The 20,716-nt window shown below is 36.1% G+C and overlaps 1 protein-coding gene across 1 annotated transcript; it reads left to right on the plus strand.

Annotated features, from left to right (window-relative positions):
• The first annotated feature begins 3,715 nt into the window (after positions 1-3,715).
• On the plus strand, positions 3,716-20,389 carry IL17RD (interleukin 17 receptor D). Its single transcript, XM_062500834.1, has 12 exons — positions 3,716-3,767; positions 6,957-7,082; positions 8,921-9,039; positions 9,715-9,835; positions 10,850-10,894; positions 10,987-11,138; positions 11,510-11,575; positions 12,436-12,490; positions 13,423-13,533; positions 15,181-15,365; positions 17,090-18,026; positions 20,274-20,389. The coding sequence occupies exons 2-12, from the start codon at positions 7,055-7,057 to the stop codon at positions 20,387-20,389; spliced, it is 1,935 nt and encodes a 644-aa protein (XP_062356818.1). The 5' UTR covers positions 3,716-3,767; positions 6,957-7,054.
• The last annotated feature ends 327 nt before the right edge of the window (positions 20,390-20,716 follow it).

The following is a 20,716-nucleotide window of genomic DNA, read 5'->3' on the forward strand; positions in this document are numbered from 1 at the left end:
TCTGTTGCTCCATTAATTAATTTTAATTCACTTCAATTAAAACAAACTTCTTCAGTATCACTGAGATAGTTTTTGAAAATGCTATTCCCATCATTTATGCATGCAGTGCAGGAATATATATATATATGTATCTATATATATCTCTCTGAAATGAATGTGATCAAAATTCATGTTTGGAGTTGTCAGTCACACCCAGTTTGTAAGTAGTAATAGTACAAGCCCATCCACCCAGGCCTAGAATTCATTCTGCAGTCAATGGACTAAGCACAATTTATACAGCAAGCATCAACATGGATTATGTATTTTGTTATATTTTCTTGAAAGCAATTCAAAATGCAGGCATCTAAACAATACAGATAATTCATCATTTTACTGATGACTCTAGAAATAGAAAATATTTTTACTTGGTTGAAAGCATCAATAAAGCTTTGAAGAGCAGATGTCAAATATAAAGCCCTTGTTTTTCTGAGCAATGAGTATGATAAACATTGATTATTCATCTTGATGCTAAAGTTCAAAAACAATTGTCCCTTCAGTTTGCCTCATGGGAGTGTGAAATTAAGACCATGTGTGTGTTGATGAACAACATATGAAAGATGAATCATGATTGCTGTTTTGGTCTGCTGCACAAGGCTGTGCTTGAGGGGTAGTGATTTCCTACCTCCTTTACCAGATTGCTGTAATTAGTGCAAGCATCTCTCTCTGTTTCCCAGTATTTATGTTCGAGTGGCCTCCTGACAGTCACACATACAAATTGGCTTTCTTGAATGAAAGTGTGTTTGCTCAACACAAGAATGTTAGAGTATATTTCAATATTATTTGTAATAAGGATTAGTTATAGAAATATTCTGAAATCACCCTTCCATTTCTATCACCATTGCTATCTCTGGCAGGAATTGCCAGATGCAAAAAAATAGATTTTTTTTCAAATATGAAACACTATATGTTCTATAAAGAACATAAAAAGAAGAGGGAGAAGTTCAATAAAATCAGAGTTTTCATTTCATTCAGTTGTATTTAATTTATGCCTCTGGCGGCAGACATTAGTTAAATTTAACTTCTCTTGGAGAGGCACAATTAGTTCCTGTGGTTACAAATTTAATTTTAGCTTTATTTCTGGATATGTTATCCTAACTTTGTTCTTCTCTGGCCTAGTAATGGGTGAAAGAGTTGTCATAAGTGCATTTCATTACTGAGCTGTTACAATAAATGAGGGTTGGGTATTAGAAAAATATAAACAAAAAAGTTAATGGCATATAATAGTCTTTGTCTTTTATTAATTTTTGTGCTCTTTCATGTTGAAAGATGGATGTTTAAAATGAAATGCTTTGAACATCCAAATGAGCTGTTCATTCTTCAGGAGATGATGTATATTGGTCTTTTTTAGATCTGTGCTGACTTAGGGTATCTGGGGATCTTAACCTTAATTATTCAGGCTGTTTATATGGATTGGGGAACAGATCCAACATTGGTCTCTGTGATTTAAAGTATGTGATGTGTGATGGAACTTCTTCCTGGCTTGCTTGGCCAATATAGACACAATCTGGATTTTAGTTTATAATGTTTTCTGTAGAGTTCTGTGCTTTGAGCTCACATAATGTGAGATTTAATGCTCCCCCAGCTTTTTGACAAATAAGGCTATTTGTAATTTAATATGTGTGCATTTCAACTTTGATTATCTGTTCAGAGATCAGTGGTGTAGAGTTGTTCAGAAAAGATGTTTTGGCCGTTTTTTTTCCTATGTATTTCTTCTTAGTCCACATGTATAGAAGTATGTAGACCACAAGGATCTTGAAGACAAAGCTCCAGGACACAAAGGCTCGCTTTCTAGTAAAGTTCAAAATAAATAAAATTAAACTAATGGAAATTCAACAAATGTTCATGGTTAATTAATGATAGAATTACAGAATGGTTTGGGTTGGAAGGAACCTTCAAGATCATCTGCTTCCAACCCCCTGCTATGGCAGGGACAATTAGCTAAGAATTCAGAGCCCTGAGGCCATAACATTAGTATTTATAGTTTTTAAGTATGATGCTCTAAACAAGTTCTCCTAGCTATAAACCACCTAAATAGCACAATTACTTTAATTCAAAACCAAGGGAATGCTTCCTGGAAGAATATATTTTTAAAGTCACAACAGAAAGTACTTGAGGGATGAATCCTACAGCTGAGCATGATGAAATTATCTGAGTTGCTTACTGTTTAAACTTAAAAGCCAATATAACAGTTATTTAGTTCAATAGTTTGGGGTGACCCTAATTCTCTCACTAATTATTGCAGCTCTTTTGTTTCTTTTCTGCACTTGGGAACAAATTTTTGCCACTATTAAGTCTTATGTGCTGCATAAGTTCAGCAGAGTTTGGCTTATGTCTGTCTTTGCATCTAAAATATCAGTGCTTGTGGTATATTTATTTATGCTTATACTGTTACATATTTTGTAATGTCACCATAATCGCAGTAGAAGTGCAGTTAAAGAAGAACTGTTGCATTTTTAGTTTAATATAGCATATAAAAATGGTATCCAATGAATTAAAATACATGTGCTAATTTTCTGTGGATTTTCGTAAAATTAATGTCTCCCAAAACTTCAGCTCTAGGACAAAAGGAAGACAAGTATCAATTGATTTGATGGTTAATCTCCCTTTATAAAAAGTTAGTAGTTGTTTTTTTGTGATTTTTTTAATCAAATAAATCATGTCTTTGCTGTAACTTAAATGATATTTAATAAAGATTAGAGAAACAGAAAGTGAGTCAGAATAAGGTAGCTATTAATAGAAAAGTTACAACTCAAAAGAAAAACTTTCTTGTTTCAGGAAGCTTTTTTTTGTATAACAGCTGGTTCAATGCCAAACTAAATCAAACTTAAACAATTAAAAGCCACCTAAGAAGAAAGTGAGATGACAAATTTAACTTATAACAATACCATCAAAGTCTGAATTGCTTTCAACCTTTAGAAAGTGTTTTAATTTTTTTTAACTTGACAACTCCTACCTTGTTTTTCTGTCTGTTGAGATGCACATAGTGAGTGCACAGGCATGATCTTGACAGCATCTAATTACTGGTGCAGGCCTTTTATACTGATGATTTTTGCTGTGTGCATTGTGGCAGTGAACCCAGATACGTTTCCTTGTCAATGAGTGGTATTTTTTTAAAGCTGATGGTAAATATGGTGTATTTTGACTTTCAGGAAATGATATTGTATCATAAGAATCAGTATTCCAGTTTTCAGCTTTGTGTCTTGTAAGGGTAATGTTACATTTTGTATTTCAAAACAATTTCAGTGCTTTCTGAAGGGGAAGGTATTGCATGTGTGAGGGCCAAAATTCTTTTCTCTAAGTAGAGAAGAGACAGCAGACTCATCAACCTGCATTTCTCCCTGGCAGAGCAGTTCTCTGGTTGGTATTCAGTTTGCAGTGTCTGCCTTAAAAGTATTTGATAAAAGAAAAGGGTGTCTGAGGTAGCATAGTGGTTTTCCCTCTCCCTCTCCCTCTCTGTCTCCCCTTTAAACCTTGATTAAAGGTATACTTTTTTGTACATACACAATTCACCTAGCTGGTGGAAGTTGGAAGTATCACATAATTTTCTTTCAAAAATAAGCTTCCATGATTCCCATCTACTGGGCAAATCATACTACTTCAAGCACAATTTCATGTCTTCATGCAAATACTACATTTCAGACTTTCCTTTCTCTTTGTTTTTTCTCTACAGGGGCTGTCATCAGTCACAAAGAACAATGGACTATTCAACATCACCTTTAAATATGACAGTAAGTTGAAAATCTGCACTATATTCACAGGAATCAAGGACTCCATCACAGTTGTCAGTATATAGCAATGTGTCTCTTAAAATGGCTCTAAGAATGGCATAAGCTCTTCAATATTGACATAATTTTCAAATCTAGAAATTTGTGTCTGCTGGGTCTGGTAGACCTCCTTCTGTGTCTCACTGATAATAAAATTAACTAGCAATTTGCAGTAGTTTCTCATTCAGGTTGGCCTACATAATTTTCCCATTATTTGACTGGAACATTATAGAAAATTATTTTATTCTATGAAAAATATAGTCACTGAAAGGTTCAGTACACATGAAGATTTAAGAAATTATTATTTTGAGCTTTATGCAGCCTTTCAATGATGTGTAATTTTGGGTGAAAATGGTTTGATTTGTGTAGAAAATGTGTAGTTTGTATACAGGTAATATATTAAAAAATATCTTTGCAAGGATTAATATTGCATTTGAATATTGAATAACATCTCTTTAGTTGAATCAGTGGGAAGTTTTCATTAGCTACAGTCTTCAAGCCCAGCCAATGGGACACTGTGTCTGTCTATGTTTGCAGTGCAGACAGATGTTTCAGAACTGTAGCAGATGTGTGATTTGCAGCTAAACTGAGAACAAAGTAATCTCTGGCATAGTAACAGAGATAAACAGGTTGCAGCAGTAATAGTTCAGACCTCTTCAAACATTTGCTAAGTGGCTGTATCTTGTTGGGGGTTGTTTTAGATGTTTTGTCATCTTTCCTGTCTAGTTGCTGAAGCAGGACTGCTAACTACATTAAGAATTTGTCTTTATGTGGGCAGCTAGTGGCCATCATCATTATAAACTCAATGTACAGTCAAGACAAGGTTCTAATTTACATTAAAACAATGTTTGTTTTAATGGCAGTGCAAGTCACAGGTATTTTTTTTCTGCCTACACAACAAAATTACCTCAGATGCAGAATGTAGGTAAATTTTGATCATTAAGAGCATGCATCAGGAAACCTAACAATAGTGATTTGTTTCATTTTGTTCATCCTTTTGTTCCTCTATTTTCATGTTAATTTCTGAATTTGCAATCCTTCACTGTGAATTTTTTTTAATCTAATTTGATCTTAATACTTAAAATGAGCAAAATTTAGGTGTGTCAGATTGTACAAGATGTAGGTGATAACTACAAAAGAAGTATGATTTTTTTTTCTTTTTATCTACATAAAGAAAACTAGGAAATGGTACCAGTCAGAACAGACACCCCCAAGTTTAGTTAACACAATGAGTCTGTTTAAATCCCAGTATGTGTCATGTTTTTTCCATTAATTCTGGCACTAGAAACTGTGTTTAACCAATGAGAAGTATTAATTCCCAATTCTGCTGGCACTGTGTGCTTCATGGACAAAGGAGTTATTTGAGTTCTGCAGGACTAGGTAAAGAGTTTGCTGATAGGAAGACTAAAGAGCTCGCATGGTATGGAAATATGTATTTGCCTTTAATAAGCCAGCACAAAAGAGAATTTGGCTTTCTGGCTATGGTTTAAAGGCTCTTATTTTGCCACAGAGCAACTCAGGAAAAGTTTTATGATGCTAAATTAGTTGGTTAGGTTATTTATTCAGGTGAAAAAGAAATGTATTTTTTAGTATGTCACTTGTATTCAAGTAAAATAAGTGATTTCCTAATAAGTGTGATTTTTCTCTGCTGTTTTCTTCTTAAAACTGTTGTTCTTTATAACTGTGAATCAGTGACTTGCAGTCAAACTTGAGGCATTTGTGCTATATTCCATTTTGGCAAATTGTCATTTGACCATAAAATTCTAGTAACCAGGATCCGAAATCTTGGGCATGCTATTAATTAGATCCAGACCTAGCAAAAAGCAGTTACTTCAAACTTTCCATTGAAAGAGATCCTCTATCCTCCTAAGAGGAAGTTCATGCTGTCACTGAGTTCACTCATAGCAACTGAATTCTACAAACACTGGAGTCAGAACCAACCTCCCAGCTTTTGTAAAAGGCAGTGTTGTACAGTGTTCTATTATTTCTCAGTGTTCTATTATTTCTGTGACAGTTATAGAAAAGGACCCCTTGCCATGGTTATTCAAAGTAAAAAGCCATTTTCCAAATCTCCTTTACAGTTAATAATTTTTCTTTCCTTGCCTTCAAGATCACACCTCTGAATTAAATTCAAATTTCCTGTACTGGCATATCATGGCACTTGATTTTTCATGTTTCTTTTCTACAAGCTCTGTATAGATGAATATATAGCATATAAATGATCTCAGGTTTTTTAAATTAATCATCAGTCAGTAATATACAGCCTACTGATCATTTTCTTCTGGATTTTGTTGGTTTCACTAGTTCAGAAACAGAATGTTTGTTTTTGCATACCCATCTTCATGTATACTCTGCTCCATAACTAGTGAATTCCCTGCCTGCTACCTCTCTTCCTGCCACAAAATATGAGCCTAGATATTGTCAAGCTTTTAAAGTTAGAACATTTGGGGTTGTTTTCTTTTTTTGAAATCAAAAAGACATTGCTGAGTTTGTTGTTGAACTTTACAATCTTTTTTTTTATATTTTCTTAATTAAAGCTAAAGCTGTGGCGCTGTCATTTTTGGGAATAGCAGGACAAAACCAGTCCTGAGTGAATCCAGTGGCAGTGAAGTGGTCTGTAGGAATGTGGCTGCAGAATGGAAGGCAGAGAGAAGATGGATTTTAGCAGTAGGGTCTTTGTGGTCAGGATCAAGCAGTATTGTGGTTAAAAGCACTTCTTGAGCAGTTCTCAAGCTTCACATGGTTTATTGTTCTCATATGTGCCTGATCATTCACCAGCATTCTCTTGCTTTGAGCACTGTACATGAACAAAATTAATGTCAGTCTTCATATTATTCTGAACAACTACAAGGAAAAAAAGGGATTTTTGGGAGCTCCAGTACTTGTCATGTGGTACAGGTTACACTGGTGGTATAAATTGGTAATATCCTTGGGAGTTCTGTTGGCAACCAGTGAGAGTGGTTGTGCTCAGTGATTTGTGAAGTTTTGTGAGCTTTTGGGTCTTGAGAGAAAAACTTCATCTGGGTTTGCTATGTAGTACTTATAGAAAATAATGTACTGGTAGTTTTACTTTGCTCAGTCTTGAAAAGATGTTAGGGAATTTATGTCAGCTAGAATGTTTTTCTTAAAGTGTTTATTTGTCCATATTTTTAGACTGCACTCCTTACTTGAGTTCGGTGGGAAGACACGTGATTGGAGATGTGCAGAACATCACTATCAGTCAGTTTGCATGCCAGGAACAGGTGGCTGTGATGATCCTTTGGACAGCAAATGCCATTGGTAAGTTCTAGAGGGAAATGGACTCTTTAATCATGGGTTTGGTAATAACTTCCTGCTCATAGGTATTAAGTTAAATAATTAAATTATGGTTGGAATCATTGATGCAAACTGCCTAAGAAAGGAATTCTTAACACCTTTGCAAAGCTCCTGTTTTTTCTGGCTTGCTTTAAAAACACCTTTAAAACTAGGATATAATCTGCAGCCTTTAAATACACTGCTTTTTTCTATACCAGTTTACTGAATTCCTGCTCTTCAGAACTGTGAAACTGTCCCTGGTTTAATTTTCTGCCCTAAGGCTTTGCTGCATTTCAGTGATATTGATTGAGTTTAGTTCCTGGTACACTTAAAGCTCCTTTAAAAAAAATCCAGATTGTCTTACAGGTGGAAAACATTATCTAATCACAGCTGTACAAACTTTTACTGTATTTCCTTACCAGGTCTGGTAATTAAGAGTATTCCACAATTACTTCAATGTCACTGGAAGTATCTTGCCCGCTAGAACAGTAGCGTCCAAAATTCAGGATGTGCAGAAATCCATTTCTACTGAGAAATTTATTTCTGGGCTTTTAAAAAACTGTGAAAATTCCTCTGAATTCTTCAGAACTGTGCAGCTGAAGGCATTTGGTAATCTTCAGCTGCAGGCTGGATGAACCAAACATCATGGGAAACAAAGCCTGGTGTTCTTCCTTGTAATCACCAGAGGTTAATCCTTTGGACAGTTTGAGGACAGAGCTGCTGTTCAGACATCTCGGGTAACATGGGAACTGGACACTTCTCTTTCAGGGTCTTCCTGTAAGGACAAATACTGCTTTTGTTCCATAGAATGCTAAGAACACGATTGGCAACACTTTATCTTCTACAAAATTATAAAACATGAATCAAAACACACAGACCCGTGAAACTAGTGAACCAGAGGAGGTGGTGGAAAATGTGGAAATGACACATTAGAGACTTTATTTTTTGGGTTGACAAGCATAGCATAAACTGAAATGCATCCATTTTGATTTATGTAGTATTTAAGCTTCCAAAAGCTGTGTCATTGATACATTGATGTGCAATGCTGTAGAAGAGATGCAATTAGATGGAGTAGTGAGAGTTAAAGAGCTGTGCAGTGCCTTTGATACCTGAGCCACAAAACTGTCACAGGGTAAGACTGGCATTTTCCAGGGATATTCACATGACTGTGACTCAATTTAGTCATATCATGAAGTAATTCTGTGATGAGAACATTGTGAAGAGACTGTGCTAAGTTGTAGTAGAGTAACTTGAACAAAATGGGTGTAGTTCTGGCAGCAGTTATGAAAACTGGAAGTATACATGCACTGGAATAAATTCCATTCCATTTAAGTCAAGTTTTCTGTTGGCCCTTACTGTAGTAGAGCTAAAGAAGTTGTAACAGTTGTTACCATTTTAATCTGGTCATCTCAGAGATGATAGTAAAATCTGTAAAGGAATATTTCTATAATTTTCCAGCAGAAATGTTATATTTGATTTTTAAAATGGAAATGTGAAGTTACTATAAAGTATTTCTGAAGGTGAAGAAGGTAGTGGTAACTTACATTGCAGTGGTAGTCTGGAAGCCCCAGATGAGACATGGGCCCCTCTGTTCCAAGCATTACACAAGTACACAGTGATTGTAGCCTTTGCCAAAGACTGAATTCTAGATAGGCAAGATGGAATATGCAGAACTGACATACAGCAACAGGTATTAAATACAAACATATTTTATATGACTGATAAGTTTTATTTTTAAAATGAAATGTATTCAGATTACATAAAATATCACATTATGCATTTTGAAATATTAATCTCCTGTTTAAATTTCCTGCTTTTTGTAGGGATTGAATACCTGAAGGGATTTCGAGTAATACTTGAGGAGTTAAAATCAGAGGGAAGACAATGCCAGCAGATGGTTTTAAAAGATCCAAAGCAGCTCAGCCCCAGTTTTAAACGAACAGTAAGTGCTTTGTTTCAAGAAAAGTTTCAGTGTTGTTTTACTGTGTGAGTAGTCTTGAAAGTGTTCATCATGCTAGAATGGTTTGGGTCAGTAAAGGTCATCCAGTTCCAACCCATCTGCCAGGGGCAGGGACACCTCCCACAATTCCACGTTGCTCCAAGCCCTGTCCAACCTGGCCTGGAATGCTTGAAGGGATGGGGCAGCCACAGCTTCTCTGGGCAGCCTGTGCCAGGGCCTCACACCCTTCACACTGAAGAATTTCTTCCCAGTATCTAATCTAACCCTACTCTCTTTCAGTTTGAAGCCATTCCTCCTTGCCCTATTGTTCCATGCCCCTGTGGAAAAGTTTGTTCGTTCCCAAAAATATTACTGGTGAAATTAATGATAGTTCTTGCATTACAGACAGATGTTGTTCCTTTTGATAGAAACTTTCCTGAAGTTGGAACTCTCTTTTTGGTGACTGGAGTACAGATGCACATCTGTAATAGTCTACATCCAACTATATATTGAGATTCCTCATGTCAGTTTGGAATAGAGGGGTAGAGAAAGGCTTCTTAATTTGTTAATATCAGCCTTTTATTGCAAAACTGTGGGCTTGTTTTGAAAAATACTTTCAGCTGTGATAGTTGATTTTAAAACATGTTGCAATCTTGGTTTTTTGGATTTTTTTTGTAGGGAATGGAGTCCCAGGCCTTTTTAAACTTGAAGTTTGAAACAGATTACTTTGTAAAGATTGTTCCTTTTCCTTCCATTAAAAATGAAAGTAATTATCACCCATTTTTCTTCCGAACTAGATGTAAGTATTGCATTTGATAGAGTGTTGCATTTTATATAGTACTGCATTTTATATAGTATTGCATATAATCTCTTCAGTGGGCCTCCCCTCCATGTTTTGGTTTTCCCAACAAAGAAATGTAGTGGACAATGATGTTGGATGAGTCTGGGTTAAGCAGTTACTGACACTGTTGTGGGAGGAAGATCTGGGTGTCAAGCAGAAAGAATTTGCATGCCATAGATAAATCTGTGGTGTGTGATCATAAGTGTTAGGCTGCAGCCAGAAGAAAAGTCTCAGGTAGGCCTGAGATTATCCCAGGTTTGCCTAGACCAGGCTGTTCCCGTGGTTCTCAGTTTACTCTTGAAGATGGTTTGCTCCTCTCTGGACACTGTGAAGAGGGGCAGGTTGTTTATTTGCTTTTGAGATTACATTTTAAAGACAGCTATCTAAAGACATCTAAAATGAAATAGCAGGAGATAAAGTTGAATTTCTCACAATTACTTAGCAATTCTCACTGGAGGAAGAGAGAAGAAATTTGAATAAGCTCCTTAGTGCTCACACAATGTGGGGAGAAACTGCAAGTACCCTTTGCGATGAATTATTGATATTTGTCCTGCTAAAGGTTTTTTTTCCCCTATAAAACTTGCTTAAGGTATTTTCAAGTCTTCCTGTTAGTGCAGACTGCTGTACCATTGGTAGTAGTGCTCAGCATACTTATGCTGAGTAAATATATTTAAGACTAGTTTTAACATCTCTTGATGTGCTGTGCCTGGTGTTATCTCTTTTGTCTCACTGAAAAATGTGATATTCAAATTAATGGATCACTATTTCTCATATAAAGATGAGGAGGGACTTGAAATCATAACAAAGGAGTTAAGTTTGCAGAATGCATTTAATCCAGGCATATTAGAGTCTGGGAAAGAAATGGGGGCATTCAAAATTTTGAGCTCCCTACTTCTCCCCTTGTTCTTTTTCTGTTTAAATAGCATAGCAATTTGATACTGTATAATTAATAATTTTTCTGTATGTTTCTAGCATGTGAATTGTTGCTACAGCCAGAAAACCTTGTCTGCAAACCTTGTAAGTATAATGTAATATTTATATATATTAATCTTAAAAAAATACTGTACTTGAAGAGTCATTTTGTGATTGATTGATATCTCCTCTGACAGACTGGAAGCCAAGGAATGTGAATGTTACCCAGCAAGGATTTAACATGCAAGTGTCTTTTGATCATGCACCTCACAACTTTGGGTTTAGGTACTACTTTCTTCACTACAAACTGAAGCATGAAGGGCTGTTTAAGCAAAAGACCTGCAAACAGGTATGTGGCTCTTAAAAGCACAAAACCTATTAACATGAGATGTTCTAAGGTCTTATAGAAACTTTAAAAACTTCATATAAAATAGTATCAGTTTTAAAATTGTAAAGCTATTTGGAACTATTTATGTAAATAACAGTTCTGCTGTGATAGCACTTATTAGTCAAAAACAGGCTTGAGGACTCCATTGGACCTGGATAACACAAGTTAGTTCTGCAGGCAGACAATTGTGGAAGTGAATGGGAAGACTCAGTTTTGTTGGTTTAAAGTGTGTTAATACAAGAGTGCATTGCCTATTTCTAAATCAATGTGAATTCTTTCTTGGGTTTTAAAAGTATGTGAATTGCTTGCAAAGTATTCTTTCTTTGATGTAGGAGCAGAACACAGACACTACAAGTTGTGTTGTTCAGAATGTATCTCCAGGGGATTATATCATTGAGGTAATATTTCTATACAGTCTTCTGTACAGCACCTAAGTGAATATGTTAATGGGAAAATGGAGTAAAATTCAAATATTTCAAATCACACTGGTAGAATTGAACTTGAGGTGTCCCTACTGAAGTAACTTGGGCAAGTAAATTTTCTAGAATGATGCCTTTTTCAGGCTTACCTAGAAATAGAGGCCAAAGTTAGAAGAATAAAAGCAGACTTAATGGAGGGCCTTCTGGTATATTAAGGACAGGTGAAGCCTCCCCAGTGGGCTACACCCAAAATGGAAGATGGTAATGAGTTTTTCAGACAGATATAAGTTTGATCCATTTACATATCAGGAGTTAATACTCCAGTTACAGCTTCAGGTAAGAAAGTCATATTCCCCCAGTTTGCTCCCCCCCCCAGTTCACTTTTGTTTGTACTTTTCAGGGCCTGAGGCTGTAGGGTGTCCTTGAGTTACAGACCCAGAGGGATTGTTTAGTCTAACTAAAATGTGAAGACAGTTAACTAGTACTTTACATGGAGTTTAGAGTTATGCACTAATGCAGCACAGGATGTGAAAAATACAAAAGCTGGAATCTTAAAGCATCAGAATGTTTTTGACCTGTCCATAGCTTTGCTTCCCTGAGTGCACAGCACTTTGATCTGTGCCTTAAACTGAGGTTATGGGCCTGCATAATTCCTGGACTTTGATTTTTATTTTTTTTTTAATTGGAATTCTGTTTCTTGGTCAATTTTTATTACACTAGTCTGTGCTGCTCTTTAGTTTTAACTATTTGAACAGTAACTTTCTTCACATTTGGTCATAAAAGCTGTTACAGTTATTTTCATATTGCAGAAAATAAAATTAACCTTTTACTTTTCCAAGCTGGTTGATGACACTAACACAACAAGGAAAACAATGCATTATGTGCTTAAACCAGGTATGAATTCTGTTTTTTAAATAATATACTATATTTACTGTATTAATTTAGATTCACTTTTAATTATGTTGGAAATAAGTCTCCATTTGACTTTTGTCTGTTTGCCATAATCTTGACTATTGAGATAATTTTGCTGTGCTTTTTTAACCTAATGAAAAAAGAGTAGAGATGCACATTTGAACATGCACATGTGCATCTCTGTACTTTTATATTGAGTGGAGTTTAGATCAATTCAGCATTGGAATCTTTGTGGGGAAGTGGCTTTTGTTGTATATCTGGCTATGAGGAATGATAACCTTAATTGCATTCAACTGAGAGTGCAATAGTGTGGAGACAGTGTAATGAAACTGTGGGAGCAGCCTGAACACATCCCCTGTGTCCTTCAGCCCTGGTACCAAACTGAGCAGTCTAGGGAATCTGTCAGGTGAATGTTGCACATGCCTGTGGATCTGACCTGCTTTTGAGAAACTAAACAGGGATTTCAGAGTGTAACTGCAGCTTCAAAACAGCCACAGGTGGAGGCAGTGGATAAAATGCACCAAATCCTAATGCACATTGCTAAGGATGATCTCTGCAGGAAGGCAGTTCTTCCTAAGTGGCAAGTTCAGCACCCTGGAACCAAAACATGTCAGGCCCAAATGACCACTGCATATCTCATCAAAATTATTTGCCACAGAGTTGTTGTACTGGGGCTGGTGTGAGTTGCAGCTCTTGTTACTTGTGAGAGTCACTCTGATGCTGTGGCATTGGAGCAACCACCATAAAACCTAATTTGAAATGGAGCAGAACATGATATTTGAGCCTACTGTATATTTGACAATTACCTGGTAGTAGAGCACTGCAGCAGCTTTGCATTCCCAGTGTGAAGATTTGTTTAGATAATTGTAGTACAGCTTATTTGCATGTGGCCAATTCTGGTTTCTTTTTCCTAGTGCACTCCCCATGGGCTGGCCCCATCAGAGCCATTGCCATCACTGTCCCTTTGGTTGTCATCTCTGCGTTTGCCACGCTTTTCACTGTGATGTGCCGCAAGAAACAGCAAGGTAAGAGGGTTTATTCAGTACAAAGTTCCTTTAAAGATATGCTTTTGCAACCAAAACAGTCTTAATTGATGGTTAACTCCAGAAATACCTATATCTGAAAAGCTTTCTTATCTATTTCTCTGTCCTTTCTTCCCTCAGCTTTTTTTGTGTTGAAACTTGTAGCAAATTCTTAATCAGTGTTTAATGATAATTGGTTGCCTAGACAGTATTGTATCACAGAACAAGACTTCACTGTAGAAAGAGGAGAACAAAAGCAATACTGGAAAATACTTTTTATTTATTTTTTTCTTTGAGAAAGTACTACATGACCATGTAGATTACAAACAGATTTGTAAATGGATATGTTTTAAACATTCCCTTATTTTACTCAGAAATATCTAATTGATATTTATTTGAAATCAGAAGGAAAGTAAAGCCATGTGATGCCATTACAATTCACAATGCTGTCTGGAATTATGTCTGTCTGTACTATCTGTAGCTGCTATTCCAGATTTGCTGGCTTTCCTGAATGTTGCCTTTACCTTCTATTCTAAACCATCTTCCTAAATTTACTCCAAATCCTGCTTGCAGATGTTTTTAGATTCCATCCCTCCTTGCTGTATTTCTCCTCTGTATCCAGGAGCTGGCAAGCAACACTTGATAAATTTAAATGTTAAAAAAACATTGGCTTTTTATATAGAATTTAGAGAATCATGTGGTTTCATGAATAATGGAAAAAGAGATTACTTCTCCAAACCTCACATATCTGTGTTATCCACCTGAATTTTGGCACTGAGATATTCTCCAAGTGCTGTATGCCAGCTGGGTTAAATCCCTTTACCTTCTGGTCTTCTGTAGTTATCCCTTTGCTCACAGCTAGCACAGCTCCAACAAAAAACCCAGACAAATCACTGAGCATTTGTCTGCATAGAGTTGTTCCAGAATAGTTATTCCTCATGAATTGTTCTGAATTGAATCTCTAGATGGATATTTGTATTTTGAAATATGCATACTTTATTCCAAATTAGCTTAATCAGCTGTAGAACTAGATTGAATTAGTCTGGCATAAGGCCAGACTTTCATGTTCCAGCATAAAAGCATCTATACAAGGAAGGAAACACTAATAGCTATTTTGATTTAATTTAATCATATCTTAATTCAAAATAATGTCCAAACACGGGTGTGTATATATACACAAAAGAAATCTTGTATGATATCCTGAAAATCTGTGCACCTGGAGTTTGATGTTCTTATCTGGCTTATGTTGTGGTTTGGGTTTTTTAAACAAGTGACTTAGAGAGGAAACTCTTGAAGATGATACATCTTTTAGGCTTATGATATTCGAACAGAGATTTGAAGACTGTTGAAGCTGAATAGAGGTGAAATAACCTCATTCTAGCTATAAAATAAACCTTCCTTGTGTTTTCTGAGTTGGACAGAAATAACTGCATGTTCAGCTTTGCAAGTATATTCCACATGCAGCAACTCTTAAGCTGGATATAGAGTGTGTACAACTTTTCTTTTTCAGGATGGAAAGGAGAGGAAAATCTTTAGGAAAAAAAAACCCAAACATCACTGTATACATTAGCAAAGAACCTACAAAAGTAATAAAAACCCAAAACAAAATCAAACTTTATAGCATGAACTGTCTTTTCTCTTGCACTTTAGAAAATATATATTCCCATCTAGATGAGGAGAGCTCAGAATCTTCAGCTTATGCTGCAGGTCTCCATGTGGAAAGACTTCGTCCCCGGCCAAAAGTGTTCATCTGCTATTCCAGTAAAGATTGCCAGAAACACATTAATGTCATCCAGTGCTTTGCTTATTTTCTTCAGGACTTTTGTGGCTGTGAGGTAAACTCAACATTTTATTTGTAAACAACTTTTCTTTACTTGAAACAGCACTCCAGAAATTCTGTGCTTGAAAAGTAGGTATTTCAATCACTCCTTTCCACAGAGATAACTGTTATTTTTCTAAATATTGGCAGTATGAATTTTCTTTACTTGGGGAAATGAAGAGATCTTATCCACTGTAAAAAAACCAAAACGACCCAAACCAACAGAATAGTGGAAGTTCATGATTTTAGGACTTTCATTCAGCCATGTTTAGCTTGCTTTGAATTAAGTGCTTTTTCTGTTCAGGAGGTCGTACATCTTTATAGTCAGCAGCCACAAAGAGCTATTGTTGTCTACTTGATATACTTTGGTATTCCTAAAGTGTGTTTTGTATTGTGATTTAAAAGAAGTTGAATCTATCAAGACTTCTACTCTCAGAGCAAAAACTGGATTATTAGGATTACTTGTTGACAGCATGTACTTACTAATTGATTTTTTTTTTGTTTCCCTTCTGTTCCACCAATACTTCAAAATTAGCAACTCTTTTTTTTTTCTTGTTTTTGTTTGAAAGGTATGAGAGAGACTTTTGAATTGCTGATTTGAATGAGCAGGCTTAGAATCTCATACTGCTGTCTGAAATAGAATCAATATGTGGCCAGTTTTTCACTTTTCAGCTGGAAAAAGGCAGGACAGTTTCTGGTCTCTTTGTGCTGCATTTTTCCTCCTACCCCTGGGATATGAATGGGATGAGCTGGAGCTGGGTTTCATTACAGCAACTCTGCTCTCTGCTGACCAAGGACAGAAACACAACCGAGGCCTCTTGTGTTTGGTGGAGATGGCCACAACTTTTTAATCTGTTTGAAACAGTTTAATCAGTTTAAAACAGGATAAACTGTTTTATAAGCAACTTACTTGAAACCCCTTTTAGGGATGTACTTTAGCCCTTCTACACCGCTCCTCTTTGGAACAGTGTTGAGATGAGCTCTTACTGCTCTAACCATGGAATATATGGTCTCAGGCTTCAAAGGAGATTTTATAAGTGATTTTGATGTGTGTCTATTATGCAAGTTTTTTACATCTATTTTTTTTCTCTTATCCTACTACTCATTCCTCCTCTGAAACAAAGCATTGTGAACCTCATCTTAGTTTACACAAGCATTTCAGATCATGCAGAATGGCCAGAAAGCTTGACAAAGGACAAAATAAAATAACTCCTAGGATAAAAATTTCAGACCTTTCTCATCACATAAAACTGCTGCTGTTTTGCATCCTAACTGGAAGGTCTTGATATTATAGGCAATAATTATGTTTCTATCTAGATATGAAAATTCTTGGCATCACGCTTCATTAATATGCAAGTTATAAGTGAATATGGCACTTAGGGGCACAGTTTAGTGGTAGACTTGGCAGGGCTGGGTGAATGGTTGGACTTGACCTTAAAGGTCTTTTTCAATCTAAACAATCCTGTGATTCTGTTACTTCTGCTACATTCAACACATTATGAACCCAGACATACAATGGTAAATTATCTGAGGCAAGCACAATTGTTTATTGTGAATTGATGATACCAAATTTGACTCTATAAGTTAATTATAATTTACTTGATCCAGCCACATTTTTATGTCCTTTTTATTCCCCCAGAATATTGCTATGTGTCAAATCCATAGTGCTTTTTTTAAGGACCCACTTGGGTTTATAATACATAAAACTTAGTATCAACCAGATTTTTTTTTCTTTTCTAGGTGGCTTTAGATTTGTGGGAAGATCTGAAAAACTGTAAAGAAGATCAGAAGGAGTGGCTTATTAAAAACATAAATGAGTCCCAGTTTATCATCATTGTGTGTTCCAAAGGAATGAAATACTTTGTTGATAAGAAGAACTGGAAGCACAGAGGAGTAACTAAAGATGCAGGAAAAGGAGAACCCTTTCTTTTTGCTGTGTTGACTGTTGCAGAGAAGCTTCGTCAGGCAAAGCAGAATTCAGCTGACCTCTGCAAGTTCATTGCAGTCTACTTTGATTACTCCTGTGAGGGAGACATCCCTGCTATTCTGGATCTAAGCACAAAATACAAACTCATGGACAATCTCCCCCAGCTCTATTCACACTTACACTCCAGAGATCTGAGTGTACAGGATTCAGAGGTGTTTCCTGTTAACATTAGTAAAAGGAATTATTTCAGAAGCAAATCTGGGAGGTCCCTTTATGTTGCTATTTGCAATATGCATCAGTTCATTGATCAGGAACCAGATTGGTTTGAGAAACAATTTATTCCCTTCCCTCCACCTTCTTTACACTACTCAGAGCCTGTCATGGAAAAATTTGATTCAGGCTTGGTTTTAAATGACTTGGTGAATAAACAGGTGATGGATGGTGATTTTTACCTGAAAACAGATCTAAACATTTCAGTGGGGAATTCAGACTCTCACTGTATAATTCAGCACTTAAACCTTGGTGAAGATGTAGAAACTCAGGACATTCAAGGTGGTGGCAGCTCTGTCCTTCAGCCGTTGTTACATGTTGTTAAAGCTTCAAATCTGAAAGACATGCCTCGAGATTCTGGAATCTATGATTCATCTGTTCCTTCATCTGAATTATCTTTACCTTTAATGGAAGGACTATTGACAGACCAAATGGAAACATCTTCCATTACAGGAAGTGTTTCTTCATCATCAGGTTTAGGTAAGATACAGCAGTGTTTCTAAGCTTATATTCAGTTACTGTGGATATTTCTGTCATCTCCAGATAGGCAAAATAACATGTGAGGAGCCATATAGAAGGTTGCAGAGAAAGGTGAGCATTGTATAAAGATGGTAAAACAAGGAGAGTAACTTTGGAAAAATGAATCTTTTTCTAAACTTACAATGTGTGGAGGAAATCTCAGCTAGGTAAGATTTCACTAAAATTCTATTAATAAGTCACTGCTCATTAATTGACCTATTCTTGGAGACATAGCTTCTTCCTTACAGGGACTCCTTGGCAGCTGGGATTTCAGCTGACAGCTGTGTGGTGTAATAGGGAGGGTAAGATGGTGAAGGATTCTCACAGCCAGCCATAAATCTAAACCTGACATCCTATTTTGCTCCAGCACATACTGGATCCTTTAGGGATATTGTCTGTACTGTGGTTAACTCAAGTTTCAGAATGACATCAGACTTCTCACCAGATACAGGGCTGGGGAGTGAACAAATGGCTTTCAGTGGAGTAATTTAAATGCTTGGAAGACAGTCTCCAGAATAGATACCCAGCTTAGATGCCTTCAGTTAGAAGGTGTAAATTTTGCCTCAGGCTGCATAAAAAAACTGGTCTAACCTTACTAGTTACAGGATATTGAACTGACATCACAACTACCTCAGTGTGGAATGTTCCAGCAATTGTATTGATATGATAAAACTGCTCTTTGCTGAGATTTTCCATAAGCAGCTACAGCAGGTGAATATTGCATTTTGATGGCTGTATAGTGTTCTGTGTCTGGAGTGAGTGTTGACAGTGTGTTAACTAGACTTTTCTCTTAGGTAAATGAATTTTTTATTCTTATTAAGGTAATTCATAACTAATGTTTGATTATCTTGGAGGAAGAGCATACAAATGCTGATTCCCAGATATAGCACCTATATTTATCAGCTAGATAGTCTATATGACTAAATAGTTAAAATCTGAAAATATTTCAGGTGGAAAAAAAATACAGATTTACTGAAATAATTAATTAAGCCACAATTACTCTGTTTTCAAAATTAAAACTGTATTTTTTTTAGTTTCCTACCATCTTCTAACATAGCCTTTTCTCACGTTTGTGTGAAAAATTACAGATGATCTCTGTAAATGGTCTAGTGAAAATAGGATGCTAATTTAAAATGTATGGCCTCCCTGTAAGAATGCTTTCCCAGTGTCCCCCTCCTGATTCAATTACTGAGCTGTCAGCTGGGTATCCCAGCTGCAAGGAGGCACTGGAAGAAAGAGGCAGTCTTTCCAGTAATTAATTCTCAAGTCACATACCCCCTTGTTAATATGCTTCAGCTGTAGAGGTTAAACATTAGAGCTCTTGCTGATAGAGTTGGATCTTAATGTTCCAATGTCTTAAGAAACCACAATAATTTCTGCCATTTTCCCATTTACTGTCCTCATCCAAAAGCACCACCCTGACTGAGTCTCCCTCATCCAAAGCACAGTCCTGATCAGGTACAGGGTACAAAGGAGACAGGATCTGGAACTGAGCATCATCTGACTTTTAGAGTGCAACCTGTTAGATTTCTTCAGTGTCCCAGACATAGAAAACAGTTGTAGCCCTAATATTTATATGTATGCTAATGAGAGGAGTAAATAGAATTTTTTAGCTTTTATTCTTGTTCTGAGACATAGACATGTTCAAATTATTGCTCTAAATTCACCCTACATTTCAGATTTTTACATATTTTACCTGTTACTTGGTCAGAACAGATGTGAATAAAGATGTAAATAAATAAATGTCATGCCTCTGACATTTAGCATCTCAAAAGGTCTTTCCTTTTTTTCTTAAAAGACAGTTTGATATAATCTTTTGAATAGAAATCCTAAATCACGTATTTTATAATCCTTTCTATCTTTCAGTGCAGTTCCTGAGCAGACTACTGGTCTGCAAAGTAAAGATTCTCAAAGAGATCATCATATTTAGCATCCTCAACTGGAGTTCAAACCAGTTTAATTTTGAGGGAATACCAACAACCAAACCTCTACTAGGTCCATTCACTAATAAATCTTCCTGAAGAATTCCTGCCTGGCAAGAAAATCAGTATTGTATCTCTAGATATTTTGCTGAGCCTCAGGAGTGTGTGACAAGATGGTGCAGAGGCATTTCATAAGTTTTCTTTGCATTGTTTCTAAAATGTTGATCGAATACAAAATCACTGTTTTGATTAATGAACTTCAATTTTTTTTTTTTCCCTTTTATAGGGGAAGAAGAACCTCCTGTAATGACTGCTACAAAGTTCTTAGTGCCTGGAATATGTAAAGCAGAACTTCATTGCCATATCCACACTGATGAACTGCAGGCAATTGCTCCTTTATAATACATTACAAAGTTGTTATGCATTGCCACTTTATCAACAGCCTCTGTTTGTGCTTAAACTACCACACTGTCTCAGCACCAAATCTACTTGAAGGAACAAACAGACCCTGAAAAAGATCTGTTACTCTATTTTTTGTGGCCAGTAAACTTGAATCTGTTGGTCTTTTTATAAAAACTCTTTCATGATTTGAAAAATGTAGCATGGAAAAATAGAAGAGAATACATTTTAAATTGTTCCTGTTATAATTTAAATGTCATGATATTACACTGTTTACAGATGCCATAATCAAAATTTACTATTTTTTGCTAGTAATAACTTTGCAACTGG

This window comes from Cinclus cinclus, chromosome 12 (genome assembly GCF_963662255.1).
Source record: "Cinclus cinclus chromosome 12, bCinCin1.1, whole genome shotgun sequence".
Classification (NCBI taxonomy): domain Eukaryota; kingdom Metazoa; phylum Chordata; class Aves; order Passeriformes; family Cinclidae; genus Cinclus; species Cinclus cinclus.

What these genes read in the sequence shown, in the direction of transcription:
- IL17RD (XM_062500834.1), top strand. Translation starts at nt 7,055, where the DNA reads ATGATCCTTTGGACAGCAAATGCCATTG. An exon ending in AGCAAAAGACCTGCAAACAG is followed by an intron (nt 11,139 to 11,509) that starts GTATGTGGCTCT and finishes TCTTTGATGTAG; the next exon opens with GAGCAGAACACAGACACTAC. An exon ending in GTGCCGCAAGAAACAGCAAG is followed by an intron (nt 13,534 to 15,180) that starts GTAAGAGGGTTT and finishes CTTGCACTTTAG; the next exon opens with AAAATATATATTCCCATCTA.